This window comes from Neofelis nebulosa, chromosome 2 (genome assembly GCF_028018385.1).
Source record: "Neofelis nebulosa isolate mNeoNeb1 chromosome 2, mNeoNeb1.pri, whole genome shotgun sequence".
Lineage (NCBI taxonomy): Eukaryota > Metazoa > Chordata > Mammalia > Carnivora > Felidae > Neofelis > Neofelis nebulosa.
The window spans coordinates 162,576,860-162,601,921 of NC_080783.1; the positions used below are offsets into that span (position 1 = coordinate 162,576,860).

A 25,062-nucleotide genomic window follows, 5' to 3' on the forward strand; every position below is an offset into this window, starting at 1 on the left:
AAGTCCCACTTGCACTTGGTAGAGTGAATTACATTTTTTTTTTACATTTATTGATTTGCCAGCAATAAGTTTTTACTCATCTGGAATTTGGTCTATGATAAACAATTTTACAATACAATATCAAATGAGATGCATAGATATGTTGAATTGATTCCAAAACCCAAGTGACACTTTAATACTATTATTGTTTGTTGAGAAGAGTGATTGTTGAGAAATATTTTGGTCACATACAAAAATAATATTTTAGAAAGAACTTAATTAGCAATGCTTTATTCCTCTCAACTGTGGAAACAGCATTTTCTTGTTATACATTTTAACAATTTTATATTTACCATTCATGAATCATTATATTGATTTGTATTTATCCATGAAAATACCAATTATATATCGATTTGGTTCTATTCATTTTTATATAAAGTGAACTAATGCCCTTCCTAGAATTGGTTGGATGCGGGGCGCCTGGGTGGCTCAGTCGGTTGAGCGTTTGACTTTGGCTCAGGTCATGATCTCACCGTTTGTGGGTTCAGGCCCCACGTAGGATTCTGTGCTGACAGCTCAGAGCCTGGAGCCTGCTTCGGATTCTGTGTCTAGCTCTCTCTCTGCCCCTCCCTCACTCATGCTCTTTCTCTCTTTCTTTCTCTCTCTCTCTCTCAAGAATAAATAAAACATTTAAAAAAAAGGAATTGGATTGATGTAACTTCCATGCTTATAAAACTAGATTTTGAGCTTCAGATTACCCAAGTAGAGCAAATACATGATGATACGATGCTACCCTTGAATTTAATCATAGTACATAGTATATAGTAAATGTTGGCATTTAGTTTTCTGCTCTGTAGGCCACGTCTCTAAATGAGCCATAGTGAACAAAGTGAGGTTCACTGAAATATTCACTAGGAGATAGGCATTACTTTGAATTTCTCATTGTTTTTTCTTTTTGTGGAACATTAATTCTTCAAGATAAATCTTGGACATGGCATTTAGAGACAAATCAGCTTGGGAATACCTATTTATTATCTCTCTTTCTCATAGAGTCTTCATGAACATTAATATGTTAAATGCTCTGAGAATTCTTGTAATAAGGAAACCTGATTATTTTAAATAATTTATATTTATATTAGACTGTATTTTGAAGGGATGCCTGGTAACATCCCAAGAAAATAGTTCCATGGGTCCCACTTTGAAAAATACAGATCTTACTTCACAGATAAGGCAGAAAAGTCTACAGAGACTAAGTCTCAAATAACAGCCAGTTGGTTGTTAACAGAATAAAAACTAGAGTCCAGGTCTTCAGGTTCTATTTTCAAGCCCTTTATACCAGCTTATGTTACCAAGAATCCTACATGCTCTGCAGTTAGAATTTAGACTAAGTGTACTTACATGACCATTAAAATTCACAGAAAGTAAAATAGGAATATTTCCTGCTGATATGACTGACATGTATTGACAAAAAATTTCACAAACATTGTATAGCTTTTAAAATATCAATGTTAAAAACACTGATTTTCATTTCTCACTTTGACTTGAATAATAAATTTTTACTAATCAAGGGTCAGGTTACTTATTTCTCCTTATTTTTACCATGTATGGAAAGAGTTCTCCTTCCCCCAGACTTCCTGCAGCTTTAGCAATGAATATATTTAAGACAGCAAATGAAAGTTGAGAATTTAGTTTTGTAAGAGAATACTACTTCATTATTTCTTGGGTTGATGATGTGTTTTTAACCCCCTTTAGTGAACTTGGATATATTTGTAATTTATGTTATTAATAATAATTCTGAAAGATGATTTATTCAACGAATAATTTATTCAACCAGTAATTGTTGAGCACTTGGTAGCTATCAGACACTGTGTTAGGCTCTGTGATATATATTGGCAGTGAAAATATCTGTGTACTTAAGGAGCTGGTAATGAAGTTTAGATATTAAAGCTATTCTTTATTGATATACATCAGCAAAAAAATAATAATAATTTTGTTAGAGTATTGCTTAGTGCCCCAAACTACTCAATATCAGCTCTGACTTCTTAAAATATGTACTTATATTCTTGAGTTATACCTGGCTTACTGGTAAACCCAAATGAATAGAAATTGAATTTATCCATTTTAATGATGTCTTCAGTGCCTCTTCATTTTTAAAACAGCAAATGTTCTGTATAGACCACGTGTGAACATAAGCCCCCCCACAGAAATGTGATTGCTTATAAGCCCATTATTTCATCAGCAACAGCATGGTTAACTGGTTATCTTAACAAGGCTGAAATTTCTGTGAAAACTAAATTTCATGCTTTCAGGCACAAAAGTGCAGGGTGCCTGGGTAGCTCAGTAGGTTCAGCGTCCTACTTCGGCTAAGGTCATGGTCTCGCGGTCCGTGAGTTTGAGCCCCACATTGGGCTCTGTGCTGACAGCTCAGAGTCTGGAGCCTGTTTCAGATTCTGTGTCTCCCTCTCTCTCTCTAACCCTCCCCCGTTCATGCTCTGTCTCTCTCTGTCTCAAAAATAAATAAACGTTAAAATAAATAAATAAATAAATACATAAATAGATAGATAGATAAAAAATTAAAAAAAAAGTGAAACTGACATCAAAGATATGCATCATGACACATGCCACCATTGATGTACAACTGAGGTTTAGTTATTGTAACAAACGTTGCCCTAATAACTCCCGATGGTAGACTCTTGGGAAAAGTGAATGCAAAAGTAAACACAAATTAAAAAAAATTTCCTTATTTAGTGCTAAAGCAGAAGATTGATCTAAAACAAATGACAAATGACCTGTACTGGTTCACTGGGGAAAATAAGGACTTGGACTTTCTTTATTTATGGGCCCTGGAGAACCAACAAGTGAGCAGACAATTTTACATAAGACGTAGGTGTATAATTGAATGGAGGCATTCAACTATTTCTTTTGTTGGTCTACAAGGCGGTCTGCTTTATCTTTGATGGCCAAAGCTGCCTTCAGAGAGTTTGCAGCCTGTTGTGTCAGAGGTCCCCAGAGCCCTGAGTTCATTGTCATTTATATCTGTGGGCTAGGAAAAGGAAGAATATTAATATTCAGGAGTGTACCCATTACTATATAAGAGAATTACTTTCTATATAATACTGTTTGCTTCCCTTTTATGTTACTAAATGTGTCATTAGGCTCATGTAAGATCTGACCATGGTCTACTAAAAATATATATTTTATTTTCTGGACTCATGTACACAATTTTCTGTAACATACTAAGATAAAAAGGGTTGTTCAGTGGTATATGAGTAAATTAGTTTTGTAGTAGTCTGGAAAATATGGCAGAAAGGGCCAGGAATATGGATTCAATTGGATCTTGAGTTCAAAACCCATCCTTAACTATTTGTAGTCTGTATCTTTGGGCTGTTAACTTCCTTGAGATTCATCTTACTTTCCTGTAAAATATAGCAACAACAATGATTTTATAAAGTGCTTTTGCATATTTGATTAGTGTTTAGTATGTCATTAATGATGAAATGATTGTAATCATTATTTGATCATTTACAATGTGTGGTTGACAGCTACCAGACTACAATAGTTTTATTAGGATTGATTGTGTTATTGAACTTTGTATTTTCAGGATTGTGCTTATATGGATTTTGGTTTTTAATATCTTGATTCCTCCAGTTTCCTTTTTGGAAGTCAGAAAAGCATGGATTACTGAAAATAATTACGATTATTCCAACACTTCCCTCATCTTTAATTTAATGTTCACTTAATTCTGAGGCTATTATCTAAGTGAGTAATCCTGGTAATTGCTTAGGTCAGCAAGATTTTTTAGAGTCTTGTCATTTATTTAGGTTTATATACAACTAAATTTAAAATTTTTTCATTCATATTTTCAAAGTCTGAATTTATGAACTGTAGTGCACAGTCTTTCAGAAACAGAAGCTGGAACTGTGGTAATCAGTATACCGTAAGTCAATTTAAGTGAAAACCCTTTACCTTAAAGTAATTTCCCCCTTCCTTGGTTTGTCTTTACCATCTAAATATACCCACAATAGCTGGCTGTAAAGTAGCCATTTTTTATATCAACAAGAAACAGGGACATAGATTTTTAAGGTTTAAAAATACCCCTTTACACACACTAATTGAAAATGTAATGATGAGAAGAAAATAAACAATCTAAGCATTTTTCTTTTCTAAGCTTCTAAGTGAGTAATAAATAATGTCAGATGCTATCCTGAATTCATATATTTAAAATTATCCAAATAAGTTAAATGAGATGGAAATAACGGATCTAGTAATTACATTATTTTGTGGACAAAAATATGGATTAGACTATTAAAAAAACTTTAGTACAAAAATATTGGCTGAAGACAGACTTTGAATATAATATTTATTTATTTATTTATTTATTTATTTATCTATTTATTTATTTAAATTTTATTTTAGAGAGTGCAGGTGGGGGAAAGGGATGAGAGAGAGAGACAGAGAGAGACAGAGAGAGAGACAGAGAATCTCAAGCAGGCTCCATGCTCAGCATGGGGCCTAGTGTGGGGCTCAATCCTAGGTTTTGACCTGAGCCAAAACCGAGAGTTGGACATTCAACCAACTGAGCCACCCAGGCACCCCTAAATACAATTTTTAAAGCAAAATTGTTGACAATTAAAGGATGCTTGCCAATTCAGCAATGACCAAATAGGGAATTTGTGATTTATAATTTCAAAGGAATTTCTAGTATACTTGCATAGTCAGAACTTAAGGAGGGAAGGTGGGTGGGGGGATGGGTTAAATGGGTGATGGGCATTAAGACTGAGGAGGGCACTTTTGGGGATCAGCACTGGGTTTCATATGTAAGAGATGAATCACTGGGCCTTATTTCTGAAGCTAAGACTACATTCTATGTTAACTAACTTGAATTTAAATTAAAAAAAAAGTTGTTGAGGGATTTGAGATGAGAATTGACACAGACTTTGCCTCAAAATAGCAATTTTGAATTCATTTTGAAATACGGTTATTTCCCAATAAGATTAGACAGGTATATCTCACTCTCACCTTGTTTTCTGTGTTTAAATACAAAGTGGAGTTTAATTAGTGGCACTATTGGTGATTTGCTTACTATAGTTGCCTTCCTGCCCATTAATAGCTGATTGGTATAACCAACTTATTTCACAGAGGTCACTGAGCATTTGTTAGGTAATGGTGACTTCCAGGCATTACTGAAGATGAAAGACAAATGTTTCTCATTATTTGTAAGAAAATTTGGGGTTTGGCAAAATCAAAAGTATACATTGCCATGAATGGTTTCCTTTAATTATTGGACCAATGTGTATTTCAAAGAAAAATGAATACATTCATTTACCTATGACTCAATAAAATGCCACTTTTAAATCTATTAACTCTCCATAAAGCGCTATATTTTATAACTCATCTCTTTTTTCTTTTGTACTAGTACATGAAAAATAAAGTAGGGCTTAAAAGTACTGCACAGTGTTGATTTGAAATTCTGAAAACATGCATGTGATAAGCTCATGCTTTAGAGAAAGCAAAGAGAAAAGTACGATAGCTTCTTTCAAGGGATTATAATTAGAGAGACCAATTAGAGAGAGAAAAAAAAGATACATGTGTATACACAGCATGACACATATGAAGTCCTTTTGATTCAGAAGACAGTCGTAGATTAAGGAACTCAGGAGACAAGCAAGCCAGGAAACAATAGGCTCGTGTGCTCAGTATTGATTGCAAAGACAATTGTGAAATATTGGTAACAGAATAAAAGCTGAGGAAAGTGTGGCTGTATTTCAAACATGATTTTTACAAGGCAGTTTGCGCTTAACTAACTTGCTGGGCTGCTTGAAAATAATGCAGTGTGAAAGATAAGAGAAGTGGACACAGTACACTTCGATTTTCATAAAAGATTTTGACAGCTTCACGTGAGAGATTAATGGCTAAGGTAGAGAATCATAGAATAAACAGTAAAGAGTTCCTTACATAAGATAGCAGTTCAAGAGTAAAACAGAGTCTTTGAGGTTAAAAATATTTGAAATACAAAGAATTTCAAATGTAGTAACCTTTAAAAGCTTAGGGGACCCTTCATGGTGTATTTCTAACGTTAAAAAGCCCTGCATGTACATTATTTCTCTTTTCTTTTTCTAATTTATTATTGCCATACATTTATTATGTGTAATTATGTTTCCCAAATATATACTATGTTAGATACAAATTATACTAAAAGCAATTGCTAGTATGTTCAGCAAGGAAATACAGATAATTTAAGGACAGTGAATCTCAAGGTTACCTTTTGCTAAGAAATGGAAGACCTTTTGTCCCAAACTAGAAACTAAACTAAATGACAAAAATGTCAATAATATTTAACTAAGAATATGTTTGGAGATCATCAAGTAAAAATTTAAAAGCCCATTTTGTATTTGTAAGGATGATAACTTAAAATTTCATATTGTTCTGATCAAATGAAAACCAAATGAGTAAAGTTTTCCTGTGTTTAGACAAAATATTTGTTCATTTATTAAATACATTTTCGTTAGGTCTACTCCTCACTCACTTTTTTATGTAACCTAGCCCCAGAGTTTTTCTCACATGTTCCAGAAATTTAGGAAAGAAAATACTGCCATACGAGTGGCTTCCATTTGTTTTTCTGAGATAAATAGCATTTCTGCTTTCAGGGCACAGAAGCTAGAATTTTGCATTAGTGTTATTTTTATAGGACAACGAACAACCAGTGAACTCTGTAGACAGTGGGCATGCCCATTTGTTCCAAATGATATATTCCACTTTGAACCATAGAGGAAATCCCAAGACTAATGTGTATGCTTCGATTTAGGATAACCAGGAGCAAAGGAATTACAGTACAACAGGAGTCATACCAGTGCTACCTCTTGTACTAAACCCTGACCCTGTTCCCTGACCTATTCCCACCTCATTCCTGTTTTCAGCACTTTGTGATTTCTTCTCTTTAATGCACCATTCATGCAATATTTAGAGTTTTTACAGTATTCAAAACACACACACACCCATATATATATATATATATACTAATTTATATATTACTAATATATATTAGTATACTAGTATACTAATATATAAATTAGTATATATATATACTAATATATATATATATATATAATTTACTATATTATAGTGTGTATATATATATATATATATATATATATATATAATACTAACTATGTGACTGACACTGCACTCATTTCTGGGCCTCACAATGAATAAGTCCACCATGGTCCTTTATAGTTTAGCAGGGCCAGTAAATGATTAAACAAGCAATTTTACAGTGTGGGTTAATAAAGCAAGATAGTTAATGTGCTAGGGGCAATGCAATCTTTAAGAGAGTTCTGTTAAACTTGTCTAGGGCATGGAATAGAGAGATGTCAGGAAGAGCTTCCCAAAGAAACAGCATCTAAGGTTAGATGTTAGGTCTTGTCACCTGGGACAATTTAGTGAATCCTCATAAAATAGTCCTTTCACGTGTGTATTACTGTGCCCATTTTAAAGAATCACATGTGAAGCCTCAAAAAAATTGAAAATTTCTCAGGCTAGTAAGTGTCAGGAAAAACTGTGATTCAACCCCATGTTGCTCTAAATTCAGGGTACAATTATCCTTGGAGAAATCACATCAACATTTCCTCAGGTTCCAGTTCACCTTTTTTAGAGAGCATTATAGTGGCAGTTTTCTTCTTTGCTCTTCAGGTTTACTTTTTAGAGTGACTTGAGAAAGTAATAGCAAAATCACAGAATTTTGACCTTGAGAAATGATTTAGTCATGGAGATGAGAAAATATGCAGCAATCCAGTAAGGGAAGGTCCAGCCAGAAATTCATGGCTGAAGTTTCAGCTTTGCAGAAGTCACAGTGGAATTTTACATCCCTTGGAGGCACTTGCTTTTCGGAGCCAGCCAGGCACTGAGATATGACGGGTCCAGCTGTCCATTAGATACTACTGCTGGATGGATTCTCAAGCAAGAAATGCATTGATGTTTGGGGAGGTTCTGGTACTTTCTGTAGGAAGAGTTTGGATGAAATGAATATTGGCTATATATTTAATTTTTTCCATCATTTACTATTCTCATAATTATAAATATTCATTTTTATTTCTTATTTATTTTAGCCCCAAATGTCTTCTCTCTCTCTCTCTCTCTCTCTCTCTCTGTCTCTCTGTCTCTCTCTCTCTCTCTCACACACACACACACACACACACACACGTACACATAAACACACTTGTTGAAGCACACACATATCTCTTAAAGCAACAAAGATTTAAGAATAACAAAAGTGTTTGGGACAACTGAGTAACTCAGTCAGTTAAGCTTCTGACTTTGGCTCAGGTCATGATCTCACAGTTCATGAGTTGGAGCCCCACACCAGACTGTGTGCTGACAGTGTGGACCCTGCTTAAGATTCTCTTTCTATCCCTCTCTCTCTCTAAAAATAAATAAATAAACTTTAAAACATACTTAAAATATGAAAATAAAAGAATAACAAAAGAGTTGGTCATAGAGAAAAAGTAAATGTATTTAGATTTCTCAGAATGAAAAGAAACCCAAGAGATCACCAACACGTATTTAAAATTTTGAGTAAACAACAGCAACAAAAAAGAATATTCAACCTTATGAATTTTAGCAAAATAAGACATTATTATTAGTATTAACAGGCTGTATATTTCTAGTTTATTGATACCTGCATGTAATCCTACCTGCAGTTATAATACAGCACGTCTCACCCAAGTTTTGTTTTTAACAGATTACCAGCAACTCTAAACTAGAATTAACACAAAAGGGAAAGACTTTTTTAAGCAACTATCCTTAAAAAGTAAATGTTCTTTATAAAGAATGTCTTTGGGGTGGGACACCTCGGTGGCTCAGTCAGTTAAGCATGTGACTTGATTTTGGCTCTGGTCATGATCTGATGGTTCATGAGTTTGAGCCCTGGGTCAGGCTCCATGCTGATAACTCAGAGCCTGTTTGAGGTTCTGTCTCTCCCTCTCTCTCTGCCCTTCTGCCCACTTGTGTGTGCACACGCGCGCACAGTCCATCTCAAAATAAATAAATAAACATTTAAAATTTTTTATCTTAAGGGGTGCCTGGGTGGCGCAGTCGGTTAAGCGTCCAACTTCAGCTCAGGTCATGATCTCACGGTTCATGGGTTCGAGCTCTGCACTGGGCTCTGTGCTGACAGCTCAAAACCTGGAGCCTGCTTCAGATTCTGTAACTCCCTCTCTACTCCTTCCACCTCCCCCCCCTTTCTCTCTCTCAAAGATAAATAAATAAACATTAAAAAAATTAAAAAAAATTATCTTAAATTCTTATAATATAAAAATTATAATTTATATATATATATTCTTTCCTAAAAATGACCTGCCTGAGAGTAGATCTGTGGATGGTTGGTTCCAGGTCCTACCTCCTGCTTTCACCATTGTCTTTTACAACTTACACCATTGTCTTTTACAAAATCTCATGAATGTGCGGAAAAATCAAGGGGCATCACCCAAAGTGTAAAACCTTCAGGTCACAAAGGCAAGCTTATTATTGTTGTTGATGTTGAGACAATGAATAATTCTGGAGTCCAGTAAATCCTTTTGTAATTTAGGCAATTTCTACTTTACTTTCAACATAGCTACAGCTCACTTTGGCAGCACATATACTAATATATATATATATATATATATATATATATATATATATATATATATAATCTTCAGAAAGATATAATAGGATTATACACTGATAGAGCATTTGGAATTATTTTTGGTAATGGATTACCAGAATTACATCACTCTGATGAAGTTAAGGATTTGAGTATCACTGTATCAGGACTCTTTCCATTCTTATAGTGTTATTTAGGAACACAAGGTTTAATAGAATTGATTCTGGACCTTGGTTCATGTAAGCAAATAGTATGCTCATTTGAGCAAGAAAGTTTTGCTCATATATCTAAATAAAACCACTTCATTAACACATCCATTATTAACTATGTAAAGTAAAAACAAAAGCTTAATAAATAAGTATCAAAATGTGATCTATTTCTTTATAATTTGATTAGTTATGCATTATTAATTGTGAAAATAAATTCATCCAGAATATTTTTCACCTAGATTCTTACAGTTACAGAGCTCTCTTAGATCCTTTATATGCTGAGTTTTATCACAGAGAAGATCAGGCACCAATAAAATACTTTTAAAATTTTGCAAAAAATTTACTTAAGATTATATTACATGACAGAAGTAGAATGGAAATATGAGTTTGAGGATAAAAAGAAACAACATAGCATTAAAAAATAGAACTTGTCCTTTTTTTTAAGTGGATGACAGTGAATATCAAATCACTGTGTTATTTAGATTTCCATGGACACATTAAAAGTGAGAAGTTACAGGTTTATTATAAAATAACCATATTTATAGTAACCAGAAATTATAATTTTTGCAAAGACATCAGATTATAATAAAAAAATTAGGGAGCAATTTAAAAAGTAAAGGAGTTTACATAGGATAGAAAATAATTTTAGGGACTGTAAAAGCAAAGAAAACACTTGGTAACTTTTTTTTCCTCTTACTGAGTTTGGGAACATCATTGTGCTCATGTAATCTCCAAATAGAGATTCATATAATCATGTTCTAGAGTTATGAGGAAAGTTAACTCATAAAACTGTATATAATTATAAAATATTTGCAGTTATATATTTGCTTTATAATTTTATAAATCTATCTCCCAGGCACAGTCTGATTTGATCTTATCAAAATTGGAGTTACTTATTACAGGTGCTACTATTTTCATTTGCAAACAAGTAAGTCGAGCTTTAACAGAGGTTGAATTGCTTGCCCCAAACTATAACTGGTAAACCAGGGAGTTGATTTCTAAACATTAAGTGTTCAGTCTCAATGTAACGTTTTTTAAAAAAAATATAATACCGGGGCGCCTGGGTGGCTCAGTCAGTTAAGCGTCTGACTTCAGCTCAGGTCATGATCTCACAGTTCGTGGGTTCGCGCCCCGCATCAGGCTCTGTGCTGACAGCTCAGAGCCTGGAGCCTGTTTCATATTCTGTGTCTCCCTCTCTCTCTCTGACCCACCCCCATTCATGCTCTGTCTCTCTCTGTCTCAAAAGTCAATAAACGTTAAAAATAAATAAATAAAATAAAATAAAAAATGTAATACCAAAGTTCTTTTTTTCTACATATTCTGCTTATAAGATGGGAAGTTGAAGGTAAATAAAAAAGCCTTTCTGGAAGCTCAAGGGTGGGAAAATAGAAGTACTTTAAGATATGTCTCATTTATCTGTAAAATTATTTCTTGTGATCCAGCCCTTTGCTATGACTATGTAGATAAATAATGTTTTGATGTATCAAGCCAGGCTCTACAAATGCTTCTTTTTTTCTTTCTTCCACTTGGGTTTGGTATCACAGGGTTTTTGTTGGTGGTGATGGTGATGGTAGTTTGTTTTATTTTTAAACAAAGTTAACCATAGGAAGGTAGGTTAATAATAGTTACCCTGATTTACACGCTTACCACATAATGGTCTCCATCTTGAACACCTTAAACAAACTAATATGATCCTCATAACAATCTTGTCAGATCAATAATTTTACTAACCCCCTTTTACAGGTGAGAAAATTGAGGTAAATTAATTTTCTCCAGATTCCACAGCTAGTACCCAAGAAAGCTGGCATTTGAACTCCAACATAAAGTATAATTAATCACTGTGCTGCCTCTCAAGGACAAATAATTTGTCTGTGTGATCTAGCAAAGACTGAAACTTGAGACTACTTTTTAACTTTTAACATCTTTTGAGGAAATATAATTAGTTTAAATTTGTTTGCAGGAAGCAGATGGAAAAAAAAGTACATTTTTTTTTCCTCAGGGGCACATTTCCTAATTTATATTTTAAGGCATAGCTCATACTGAAATATGGTTTAGTCAATTTGCTCAAGAGAAGACAGATAAATATGGATTAATGGCTACTTTAGTTAATGATTGCAAGTCTGGCTTTAATTAATTGTGCTATGTAGCCATTCTTTATTCATAAAATAAAATTTGTGCTCAGAATATTTTTGCTAGAAAAAAATTCAAGAAGAACAATCCAACAGTGACCAGCAGAATGTTTAAAGATCAACATAAGCAGAGAGGAAGAGAAAGAATAACTTTTATAATTCTTATTGTTTTCTAAATTTGAATATTCATTAATGCTATAAAAAAGTATCTACTAATTACTTTAACAAAAGAGAGGAGTATAGAACTTTTCTGTTTATCCATTTGGTGGTATATTTCTTATTTCATCATCTGTATTTATGTGCAAATAGAATACTTTCTAAATGACTTAAACAGAAAGATGGTTGATAGAAGGAGGTGGAGTTGCTGATATTGCTTTTAGTACAGAATTCCATTTTATTTTTCCCCTTGTTTTGAGAATGAGGTGTCTATATTTGGCTCCATCCCAAAAAGGATGTAACAGAGAGGTTTGCCTAGACCCTAGAGCTTTCTCTCCGTCACTTTCCTGGGCCTGATTGCATTCTCCCTCTCTGATACTGCTATTTTAAACCTCCCCTGCATGCATTCTGAATGTAGTGTTCATTCCCTTTATAGCTCCTGAGGTGAAAGTCCAACTTCTCCAGGAAGCAGCTGCTGGGGAGACAGTACTGCAGACAAATTCTCCACACAGCGGTTCAGAGCACCTGCCAGTTAACAGAAAATTTGAAGTCCTTCCAGATCCATATATCTCACATTCAAGTCCATGTGGGAGAAAGCAAGCTGGTTTAGTTGAATTCAAAAACTAAAAAAGTAGAAAAGACAAAGCAATTTCCAATTTGATTCATGAGTAAAGCCATTTGAGCAAACCTAGTCCTAAACTAACTTTTCAAATATGTAGCACCTCTTCTCGTTACATTCCCTGTTTAATTCATCAATCCTGCATTCATGCATGCACCATTCTTAACACCTCCCTCTCAAAATGCTTTTGTTAGTGTTAAATGATATCATATATTAAAACATTTCCTATACCTCTTAACCCATAGTCATCATTCAGCAAATAGAATTTATTATTATTATTATTATTATTATTATCATTATTATTAGCAGAAGATGATAGTTAGACCTCAGTAACGACTTTACTATTTTCTTAAGTCATAATGTACAGGCTCTTTTCACTCTGCCCATACTTATTTTATGTAATAAATGTTAATGTATATGTTGAATCATTTACAAATAATGTCTTAAAGAATTAAAAATGTAAATATTTCTTAGCAGTGACCCTTCTAAACACAGACATGTATGCTTATATGGAAGCTTGATTTAAGTAAGTCAATGGAAAGAATAAGATGAAGTAGTATTATAGAAAAGCATGGTTTAATTATAAGTTAAAAAAATTGATGTTAATGTTTAGAATTTAGTGATTAATCCAAATCCAACTTTTAATGATTTTTAGCCATTGAAAATGTTGGATTAAAATGTGTTATTAAATATAGTCTTAAATACTTTAAATAGTGCATTAAAATAAGACTAAAAGGTATGGGTTTACACTCTCACTCTCAAAATTTATGGGAAAGAGACTTATTTCTCTTGCAAAATAAGAAATCAACGTTATTTGGTATTTTGTTTTACTCTTTTGTTACTATAAGTAAAATATGTCCCAAACGACATAATTTCCATTCTAAAAATAAATGTACATGTGTAATTAATCATATTAATATAAATATTACTGAGGTAATGTGGAAGATTTAATGCCCTTATTTCATAGTTATTTCCATTCATTACAAATTTCAGTAAGCAGGTGATCTGTGAGTTACTTACCCTCTCTAGCCCTTACTTTTTCCTTTGTAAATTGGGCATGATGATAGTACTTGACAGTAGCTATATATTTTAAAGGATTGATGTGCAGGAATATATGCAGTGGTCTTACAACAGTATCTGGCATGCAGTAATATTAATATACTGTTATAGGTAACATGCAACATTATGAACCATTACCTGCAGAAGTGCATTTTCACTTACATATCTCTTAAAAATACTCAAAGCATAATTCCCGTCATCTGGAGGTGTGGGTACTTCAGTAAACAACTAAAACTAATTGGACAAATTGCCAATTTTGTGGATTTACTTTGACAAAGTCTCACATATCCTGCATATGCCAAACTAGAAAGATAATATTTGTTTCTGCCCCAGAGTGGTTTCCACCATAGTAGTAGTGAAGAAGAACTAGAAATATTAAATCAACCTATAGCATATGTAGTATGCTATATTATATATGTTATATATTCATATATTATATGCTATAATATCTAACAAATATTTTATATAATTTACATATTATGTACATATATATACATATATGTCTATCCACATTCATATCTATGATATTTTACGGAGTGTTGTCATGAAAGACATTAGGAAGGGAGTGTCTTAAAAAAAAGGCAAGTGGGAGAGGGGATACAATTTGTTCTGTTCTGTTTAATCTCTTACTTCTCTTACTTCATTTCGGCCTGGAAGCCAGGACATCAAAACTCTCTTTGTATGAGAAATTAGAATGGTGATTGTATGGGGTTGTGAATTTTTGATTTTTTTCTTTATGCTTTTGAAAGCTCTTCTGTCAAATTTAGAACTTTGTGATACAATGAAAAGACAGCTGTGAAGGTAAGCTGTCCAGCTCCTTCACAGGAATATCATTTTCACATGGTTTAGTTTTGAATCCAAGGGAAATAGCACTTTTCTCCTTTTATTAGTTAGTACCTTTAATAGGCGCTTTCATTAATCAACATGTCTTGAGAAAAGCTGGTCTCTTTCCATAGAGCTGAATACATCCTGCTGTGTGGGGTCCTGGTAATGGTGCTAAGGCTTATGATTTTGGAATGTGTTACAGGGAATTAGAGATATGAAAGAGAAAAATCAATCCTCAGCAGCCAGAGGCTTTTTTTTTTTCTTACTAGAACTTTAAAAAATAATAAATAACCTAAATATGCTAATTTCCACCGAACTTTCTGATATATTCACGTTTCAGATTTAATCATCACAGGAGGTAACGTCACATACAGTGTCTATGTGAATCATTCCAACATCATTTTGATCAACTAGCAGCTCACCAAACGGGACTCTATACCCCCCAGATTAGGACCTGCCCAGTAGTATATAGTGATATCATTTATAAATGAGCCCCTTAAAAGAGTTCAGGGACAGCAATGCCATCCCTATTAGAAAAGCAGTAACACTCTTAAGTCCAGGTTTATATATTTAACAACCATGAGACAAAATTAAATATTCAGGTTATTTTCTATACATCTTCCAGCAACCAGATCTTTGGAACTATGATTACAAAACATCCAGATGATTGACTGAAAATGGAAGTGTTTGTCATGATATTTGGCATGGTATTAACACAGCTTATGGTGGCGGGTATATTTTTGGAGATGTTTCACTCATCTCCCAATGAAGTAGGTAGTCTAGCAGATTTTTAAAGTGGAAAAAAAATGCTTTCAAGAAAAGCCATGCTATACTCTAAGGATATATGTTAAGAAAAGGATGCCTTCATTATTGAACATTTTTTATCCAGATTATTTCATTGTCTGTACTTCAAAGGGATCCTAAGATCACTGAGATTACTAGATGTTAAAAATGTCAATGTTGGGAGTTCAGAGAGGAAAAAAGATTTGAGTCTGTGACCCAAGAATTGTTGCCCCATACCCACATTAATGATCCCCCACCTCTCCCTCACACATTAATTCTTCATCATGTAGTCGGAGAAGCCCTCACCCTTGCCACTGTCTAACTCTAGGAATATATAGCATAGTCTACCACCATGGTTGAGTTCAGGTGGACTGGCTTCATTCCAGACACAATTTCTCAGTACCTTTGTGTCTTCATTGTTAAAATGAAGACATTAGTATCTGGCTTTTATAGTGTTCTATGAAAATTAAATAGGATAATTCGAAGTGCCTAAGTGCCTAGTACATCCTAAGCAGAATATTCAGTAATTTAAAGTGGTTCCTGAAGTATAGGGTCAAATGTAGTTCTTTCATATTTCAAGTAGTTATGAGCCTAGGTCACTTTTTTTTTTAATGGTCACTTAGTTTTGAGAGAGAGATGGTGAGGGGCAGAGAGAGGAGGAAACAGAGGATCTGAAACAGGCTCTGTGATAACAGCAGAGAGCCCAATATGGGACTGGAACTCATGAACCATGAGATCATGACTTGAGCTGAAGTCAGATACTTAACCAACTGAGGCACCCCGGCGCCCCAAGCCCAGTTCTCTTCTGCCCCAGACCTACCACTTAACTCTCTTCACTGACGTTGGTTTCCACTCATTGTCTCAGATTGCTTAGTCATCCTATGGATCATATAGCAATTATTGTTTGTACCACAGATATTTGCATTTAATTATATGCTATCATAACTTAATGTGGGCATGACTTTGCTTTCCCAAATAGGTTGCACTTGGGAAATTTTGATACACTTTTCAATATTATTATTTCTTATTCTAAAAGTATCTTAATTTTTGCCTTCATTCATCCATTCAACAAATATTTATATTTATTTTCAATTATATGTAGGCCCCTGGAATATACAGAAGTGACCAGACAAAGGTCCTGGATGTTACTTCTAGCAGGGAGAAACAGAAAATAAACCATCAATTGAGTACATAATGCTTTTCATGAGAGTGTTGGGAATAGTGGTGTTACTTGTGCTATGTTTTAAATTAATTTATTTTTGAGAGTAGGGGGAGGGGCAGAGAGGGGAAGAGAGAGAATCCTAGGCAGGCTCTGCACCGAGTGGGACTCAGTCCCAAAAACCGTTGAGATCATGACCTGGAGTGAAATCAAGAGTCAGATGCTTAACCAACTGAGCCACCCAGGCACCCCTAATTTTTCTATTTAATAGGAACTTGAGTAAAGGCCTAAGGAAGATAGGGAATAAGTTATGCAGGTATCTGGGGGAAGAAAGTTCTAGACAGAACAGCAAATGCAAACTTCCTGAGGCAATAGTATGCATGGCTTGTTGGAAGCCCAGCTAGAGGATCACAGTCTAGAACAGAGTAACCTGGAGAAGAGCGGCAGCTGGTAAGGTGAGGAAGGCATCAAGGGACAAGACTCCATAAGATCCATGACCACTGTCAGGATTAGAATTTTCATATGAATGAAATAGGAAGGGGTATGGATGATCTCATTTAAACTCTAAAAAGTTCATTTTGTTTATTGTACAAAGAATACACCATGCTACAGGAGTCAAGGGTAGAAACCAGAGACGCTTGGGCAATTGTAATAATCCAATTACAACAATTTAATTATTATATCTTCATTTACTATTCTGCATGATGGCTATTCATGAGTATACTTTATCATCCTTCCTAAGTGACAAATTTTGTACAGGTCAGGATTCCAACATGTTTATATTTTTAGACATTAGAATTCTTAACACAGAAAATGTTTTTTGGTGTCCAAGGAGTGCAAAACTAAATAATCATTACTTCTCATCCTTCTTTCACCCCTCCTTACATACCTTCCCCACTCTGCCACACCCAGAATATCTTCCTTCCTTTCAGAATTCTTCCTAATACAGTGTGCACATGTCAGGCAGCATCTCTTTCTATTGTAAAGGAAAACAAAAAACAAAACAAAACAAAACAAAACTAGAGTGGGTGTGAAGAACAAAGATCTGTTAGAAAGGAAGAATACACAGTCCTAATTCTTAACGAAACATGTGTGTTTGACCAATTTCATATATTTGATATAATTATCTCCTAGTTCACCTTAAAACTATACATATTTTATATAAATATTTTATGATTTTATGAAATAGAATGCCATTCCTAGGTCTTGCTTTCCCAATTTGTAGAATTCCACTTGTGGTAATTTTAGTAATTTAAATTTTAGCTAAATAGTGGAATTTGAGAATATTTCCACAGAAATCCAAGGAATTAATACCAAATTTTGTTTTGTTTTGGTTTGTGTGTGTGTGTGTGTGTCTCATTCAAGGGTTTTCCTAATGTATGTCTTGAAAAGCTTTGGGTTGGGACCAATAACAATTATAAAATGTAGTTATCCAGGCAAGGAGACATAAAAAGCTCCTTTTTCATTTTTCACAGTGTAGACGTTGAATTCTGTTCTTTGATGATCCCTGATATGCTAGAGCAGAGGAGTAGTGCTTATGCTAAGACCAGGAGTTATAACCCAGATTTGGTCAATGAAAGCTTTAGTATCTAAAGGCCAGTTAATCTCTGTGGTCTTCCAGATACCTCCCCAAATAAAAGTAAAGCTGTCCCTGCCTCAAGGGAAAGGAAAATGCTGGGCAGAGTATTCTAAATCAGACTTTCATGGTAAAATACCCATTAATAATTAATTTTCTGCTTCCTTTAGAATAGGACAGGTTAAGCAGTTGGTCACATTTAGTAAATAAGAAATTACTTGCAGTACTTTCTACAACATTCTGATCATCTTTCCATTTCTGAAACCTATTTTAAAAGTCTTTGATCTACATTAAGGAGGAAAGGACATTGAATATAGAAATACAAGACTTGATTATGAATTCTACTTTGTCACCTGCTAGTAGTGTGGCTTGGGCAAGTCATTTAACCTAAACATTGAATTTATTTTTTAGTGATGAATTGGACATAGCAATCCATACCCCACAGGGTATGTAATGAGCACCAGACAGGATAATGTGTGAAGGCCATGAATACAGAAGTCACACAATCAACAATTGATGAGCCCATATATTAAATACAAGCATTGTAATGATCACAGTCCTAGTAGTGGTAATTCAGTTCTACCCAATACATGTAGACACATGATCTTTTGAAATGGGAAATATGTCCCCTCTAACTTTTTTCTACATGTCATTAAGAATGGCAGTATACCGTAATTGTTTAATTATGTCATTAAGGTGAGTTTTATTTTCTTCATTAATTACATAAGGAAAAGCTTTTCAATTAATAATGACCTTTATGACTTTACTAGCTTGGATTCTGTAGATGGTGAAGCTGCCTGCAAATTAGATTCTGCAGTGTACCTTGTTCCTTATTTTTTCACCCACTGATTAGTTTTATACAGTTGGCAGCAGCTTACCCTGTTGCATTCAGCTTGCAATTTTGTAGCAATCTCAAACACTGTGTTCAATCCCCCTAGGTGTTCTGTAGAAATGCTGTCAAACTATTTCGATGTATGTGTATTTTCATTCTGTGGCTGTGCTTTGTACTCATTTAAGAGAACTAGTGTTTAATTTGTATCAGAACGTTTTCAAGATGAAACATAGAATTCCAGGCCTCAGCAAATTCACTGATATATGACCACAGCTTCCTTCTGTTGTAAATCATGATGTCTAACTTCTATTAGATACAAAGCTATATTTTTGAATCTTGTTATAGAATACAACTTTGAATAAATGGCATCAAAATTGGCCTGAAAATCCACTAATTGTCATCAGGCTTGCTATCATCATCTGGCTCTAGTCTACCTTTCCAATTTAATCTCTCACCCCTCCTACCCTATATCCCATGCGTATTTGTACTTCCTTGAAGTGTATAACTTTCTCTCACCTTCCTCTGGTGTTACCCACATATGACCTCTGTCTAAATGTCATGTCTCCTGTTCCTTACCCTTTATTCCAGACATTTCCTGTTCCATAAAGCATTTCTCTATACCCCCAATACCCCTTCTGAGTCAAGTAACTCTTTTGTAACTTGTGCCTGATTTAATAAAATATTCTTTCTGTATATAGCATTGATTGATTTGCTTGATCAGCTTCCTTACCAGACTAAAAGTTTTAGAGATCAAGGGTAATATCATGTGTAAATCCATAAATGGTAGATACTTTGTAAATGTTTCTTGGACAAATTAATGCTTCCTAGAAAGACTATGGTCAGTTTATTGAAAAGACAGCAAGAATTTGCTACTAAACATACCATATAAGCCTTGTCTCATTTAATCATAAGAGCAATATTATCAGTAAAATGCAGTTTATAGTTTCAGAATACAAGCTTACCACTCTGCAAATGCATCATTTAAAAAATTGACATGATATGGTACTATTCTATGCTTTCTCTCTAGTATCTAGTGCCTTATATTAGAATTGGAGTTGGTTAAAACAGGCCAACTCATGGACCTTTTTTTCTACTTCTTATAATTTCAAAGAAAAAAAATGTTTCAATGTTGAAAATTATTACTTGAACTATTTTAACTTAATTTAAATTTATTCATCATCCAGAGAGAATGAAAAAGGATTTTGACTGGCTTCAAGTTAAAACATGTGCATGTCATCACACACACACACACACACACACACACATTTAAAACAAAAGAAAACCGTATGCAGGTATTGTTTCACGTTTACATTGGGAATGGAAGATGTACCAGTGTGTTCATATGTTCGTATCTTCTGCATTACTGTCTGATATTTGCATTTGATGCAGCACTATAATTCAGCATACGGACATGCACTCGGAGCAAAGATAACGTTGTCTTTCATTTTCATTTTGATTAATAGTGTTCTGTCTCTGGTAATTTGTAGGTGTTATTTGGAAGATGGAGCTTCAAAGGGTGCCTGGCTGAACCGGTCAAGTATTATTTTTGCGGGAGGTGATAAGTGGTCAGTGGATCCTCGAGTTTCAATTTCGACATTGAATAAAAGAGACTACAGCCTCCAGATACAGAATGTAGATGTGACAGACGATGGCCCGTACACGTGTTCTGTTCAGACTCAACATACACCAAGGACAATGCAGGTGCATCTAACTGTACAAGGTACGCATTTCTGTAACTGTTAAATTGTGAAGGACTGTACTTAAAACAGTGTTCAATATTTAGATATCAGAATGACTCAGAAGTAACTGACATTGTTGAAAGATATGTTGTCATTATCTTCAGGGATTTATGTTCCTAGATTCCATTAAGTGTAATGGCTATTATAGATGTACAAATCCCAACTTGCCAAGATCAAAAATTATCCATTAACACCACATTATGATTTTTTTGTGTCTGATTCACTCAGTATCTTCCTTTGAGTCACCTTGTCAATAAATCTTTGAGAACCCATGATTGATACATTAAACTTAATCTTTGATAACTCATGATGGATACATTAAAATATTAGAACTTTAAAAAAAATATATATATATATATAAACTCTTTAAAAGTAATCCTCCAGACTGCTAACACTCTGTCTTAATCCAAATTCTGCCTACATTAATTCAAGTCACAATGGAAAGAAACAGACTTCTAGAATTACTTTATTTAAATATAGAGTTATTGAAAAAACATGGTACACAATGCTTTATACTTTGATTTACTTTCAGAAGATCATAAATCATTCTAGCTAACTTGCAGTCTCCAAATACAAACTGAATCATCAAGCTATTTTATTTTTCCTGCATACTAAAATGTAAGAGCATATTTATCCCCAATATAAATACTTTTCAAGAAAAATGCAATTATAATGCTAGTAGAATAGAAAATGTATATTCTTGCCCTTTTACATTATTTCCTTGTGCTTTACAGATTAATCATGTGTTTGTTGCATAGAAATATTAGGCTGTGGATCTCAAAATGACATTGCAGCATTTCTAAGTAAAATTAATAACAAATTATATGATAATGTGGTGCCAGTGAGTGCATGTTTTATTCCTAATAGGAAAGCTGAGTGAGCAAGTTAGTTGTGTTATCTCTCGGTTTATCCTTCAAATATTCAACAGTAACTATTAATTTAGGTACATGGCTTATATCTGGAACTTTACTAACTTACATCTGGAACTTTATTTCCTCATATAAAGAGGTAAACCTGAATTCAAATACAACTTCAATTATTAGTAAGTATTTTAAATTTGTGATAAAGGTTAAACGTATTAGTTAAATAATTAACTTTTTCAGGAGGCAAATATAAGGCAAACAAGTCTGTAAATTTCCTCAATGTTTTTTCTTATTACAGAACATTGCACACTGTGGCGATGTTCTTTATTTAAAATCATATGAGAATAGAATAAAGTTTACACCAAAGTCTATCTTTATTCAGAGATTATCTAGAGATGCTAGAGGGCAGGAGTTGGTCCAGCTTCAGAAACCAGCATAGGATTACAAGTCAAAAACACAATCCTACTGTTATCTAAGCCCAATCTTGTTCTCTTGTTTATTTCTGTGCTCTTTGACTTGAATTTCTACCTCAAGGACTGCAAAAGATTTTTATTACATGAGAAAAAAGTATACTTGGGTAATAATATATTTGAGTCACTGGAGATATAGTCATTTTGGTTCTTAATAGGTTTAAGTGATGCATTTCTAGACACTAAATATATCCCTGTTTCTTTTTTTTCCATTCTCTCTTGTTCTATAGTAGGACTGTATTTTTAAGCCAGACTATGGCTATATGAGCTGTGCCCAGGCACATGTTTAATTTTCATAGGATTGCTTCATAACTTTATACTACATACACTGTTTCACATCATACAGATTTTTTTAAACTGTTACACTCCTTACTATTGCATTCTTTTTTTGTTGGCCATTTGATGATGGTGAACTTTTAAATTCCATTTTAGGAAGTGCATTGTGGGAATGCCAATATTCAATGCTTTATTAGAATATTTTGTTCTTCTAGAAAAATAAAATTCATGTTACGGTTTTGAGAGTATGTGTTTGGGTCAAATTAAAAGCTAATAATTTTACAGTATTTATGAACATAATTACTTATTAGAAGTTGATTGACATGTGGGCAGTTTTCCAATTACATTAATAAAGTTCAGGGAATACATTAATAGGCTTGTCAGTCAATTCAAGAACTAAATAAATGTCACAAAAAGTCAACCCCACTTAAGCTACATTTTCTCTTGATGAATGAGAATAAGCGGATGTGCCCCTCTCTTCAGTCTTTATATTTCTTAGGTTGTCTGCTACTCAGGTATATCTCAATAGTTTTGAAGTATATGCTCTTTGCCTAACAATTTGTCAAGTCTTTATTCACCAAGATAAAGAAACATAGCAAGTGAGAGAAGACTGTATTAATCACTGATGTCAAACACACACATTGGCTAGTAAAAACAAAGCTCATCTTTAATTGTTGCAACTGCGTGCTCCAGCGATATTTAAAAAAATCATTTTAGAAATGGGATAATAGAAAGGATATCTTGCCAACACAGACATTGTGCATGGGAAATTTGTCAGTGCTATTGATTTCTTAGAGCTATTAATACCAGTGAATGGAACAATGAGGGAGAAAAGGCACTAGAGTAGGAGTTGGAAAACCTGGATTCCAATCCTGAGTTTTCTCTCATGAAATGGGTAATTATCAAGCCTCTCTAAAGTCTAGTTTTCACATTTGAAAGAGGAGGACTCAAACCAGAAGATCTTAAGGTCCCTACCAGTGAGAAACAAAAAGATGACCAACACGACAAAAAAATGAAAACAGAAGAACCTGAACCAGTCTACCAACCAACCAAACAAACAAAAAACAAACAAATAAATCACTGATGATTTGCAAGGAAAATATTATTTAGGTATGAAAAATATTCTGTACCACTTGTACCATGCTTGCATTGAACACAGTGAAAACTGAGCTGTGCATAGCTGTACCTTTCAGTATATGGTCTGCAGGTCTGTTGTGTTTATCTCCAAGTTTTGCTTTCATCAACTTAGCTGAACAATGTATATACTCATGAAATTTGAAGAATGTGGCGAATTGGAGTTTTACTTCAAGGGCATAGAAATAGACTCAGTAAGAAGATAAAATTTTGATTGCCTATATGTAATATACCACTGATGAAGCTACCTAAATGTCCAGTGTTTCAAATCATGTGATAAAGAATTTACTAAGCATAATGTTTCTTTTTCATGAGTGTAAAAGTGTACAAGGCTGGAAGACTTGCTATGAAGCTTGAGTTCCCTAGTACAATCCTGTAATGATAGGAATCATGAAATGTAAATGCTGCACACTTGAGTATATGATAGAGATGGCTTCTACTTCGAGTCCAAGTCTAAAGTCTAGGTTGTGTACAGCACAAAATAGACACTCATACTGACTGTATATTAAACACATATGCACACAATAATAAGCCCTGACCATACATTGATTATAGCCTATACGACTGTGGGCAGAGGATCCTGCTAAGACATACCTGGACAGAAACTGAGATAATAAATGTATATTGTTTTAAGCCCCTTTAAGCGCGCGCGCGCGCACACACACACACACACACACACACACACACACATTACATATGTGTGAAATGTTTCTCCCTCCACCTGTGCCCTTTTAGGGAAATATACTCTAGATTTTCTCTAGGTAGAATAGATTATTTGACTAGCACATAATTCTATGGCCAAAATACCTTCTTGAGGGTATTTAACTTTCCAGGGTATTCTGATTTCCTCAGCTTATCTGGCTTACCTGGAGTATTTGTGATAGATGGGGTGGCACACTTCCCTTTTCAGGGATGGGTTTGCTTTTCTAGCTGTTGGGTTTGTTTTTATAGCATTTAATGATCAGACTGTTCAGGAATCACCTCAGCTATAGAGAGCCACTTTCCCCAAAGTCAGACTTGTCCTAAAGCAACCAATATCTGAGGACTGATTGATGCATGGGGTATAAAGGCCCTTCCCTTTCAGCCTAAAGTAGGATAACTCTGATGAGCCATTCTGGCTCCAGAACAGCTGAAGCTGTTGAACAGCTCTACAGCTGAAATTCTTGCTCTGTTCAATCCCATCTCATTCTTCTTCCTTTTCCAGAGATTTATCACAAAGGCATTTCCTAATAAATACCCTGCACTATAAACTCCATCTCATTTCAGTGTGTGCTTCCCAAAGATCCCAAACTATGACAGTATTAGCCCCTTGCCTCTGGCTTAGTCATTGTTTGGAGAAAGCCTTTGTAAAATGGAAAGACAACACATTCAAACACCATTTATTATTAAACATTCTGTTTTACATCGGAAAGGATTTAAAGAGGCTTATAAAGAAGTAGTTAGTACACCAAGGTAAATAGGAGAAATTGGAGGCAAAATATAAGGTAAGCAGAGTAGGATGCAGTCATTGATGAGGTTAGAACATAAAATTTATGTCATGGTTTCTAAGTAATTCTAGAGCTTGGTAAAAATTTAGTTCTGATATTTGTAGCAGCCAGTACACAGAGAGAAACA

At 34.2% G+C, this 25,062-nt stretch overlaps 1 protein-coding gene across 3 annotated transcripts in view; it reads left to right on the forward strand.

Moving 5' to 3' along the window:
• NEGR1 (neuronal growth regulator 1) overlaps positions 1–25,062 on the forward strand; it is an 847,444-nt gene that overhangs the window by 340,756 nt on the left and 481,626 nt on the right. For all 3 annotated transcript variants that reach the window (XM_058716979.1, XM_058716978.1, XM_058716977.1), the window contains exon 2: positions 20,454–20,686. In XM_058716979.1, coding sequence (XP_058572962.1) covers positions 20,454–20,686 — 233 coding nt within the window. The remainder of the gene's footprint in view (positions 1–20,453; positions 20,687–25,062) is intronic.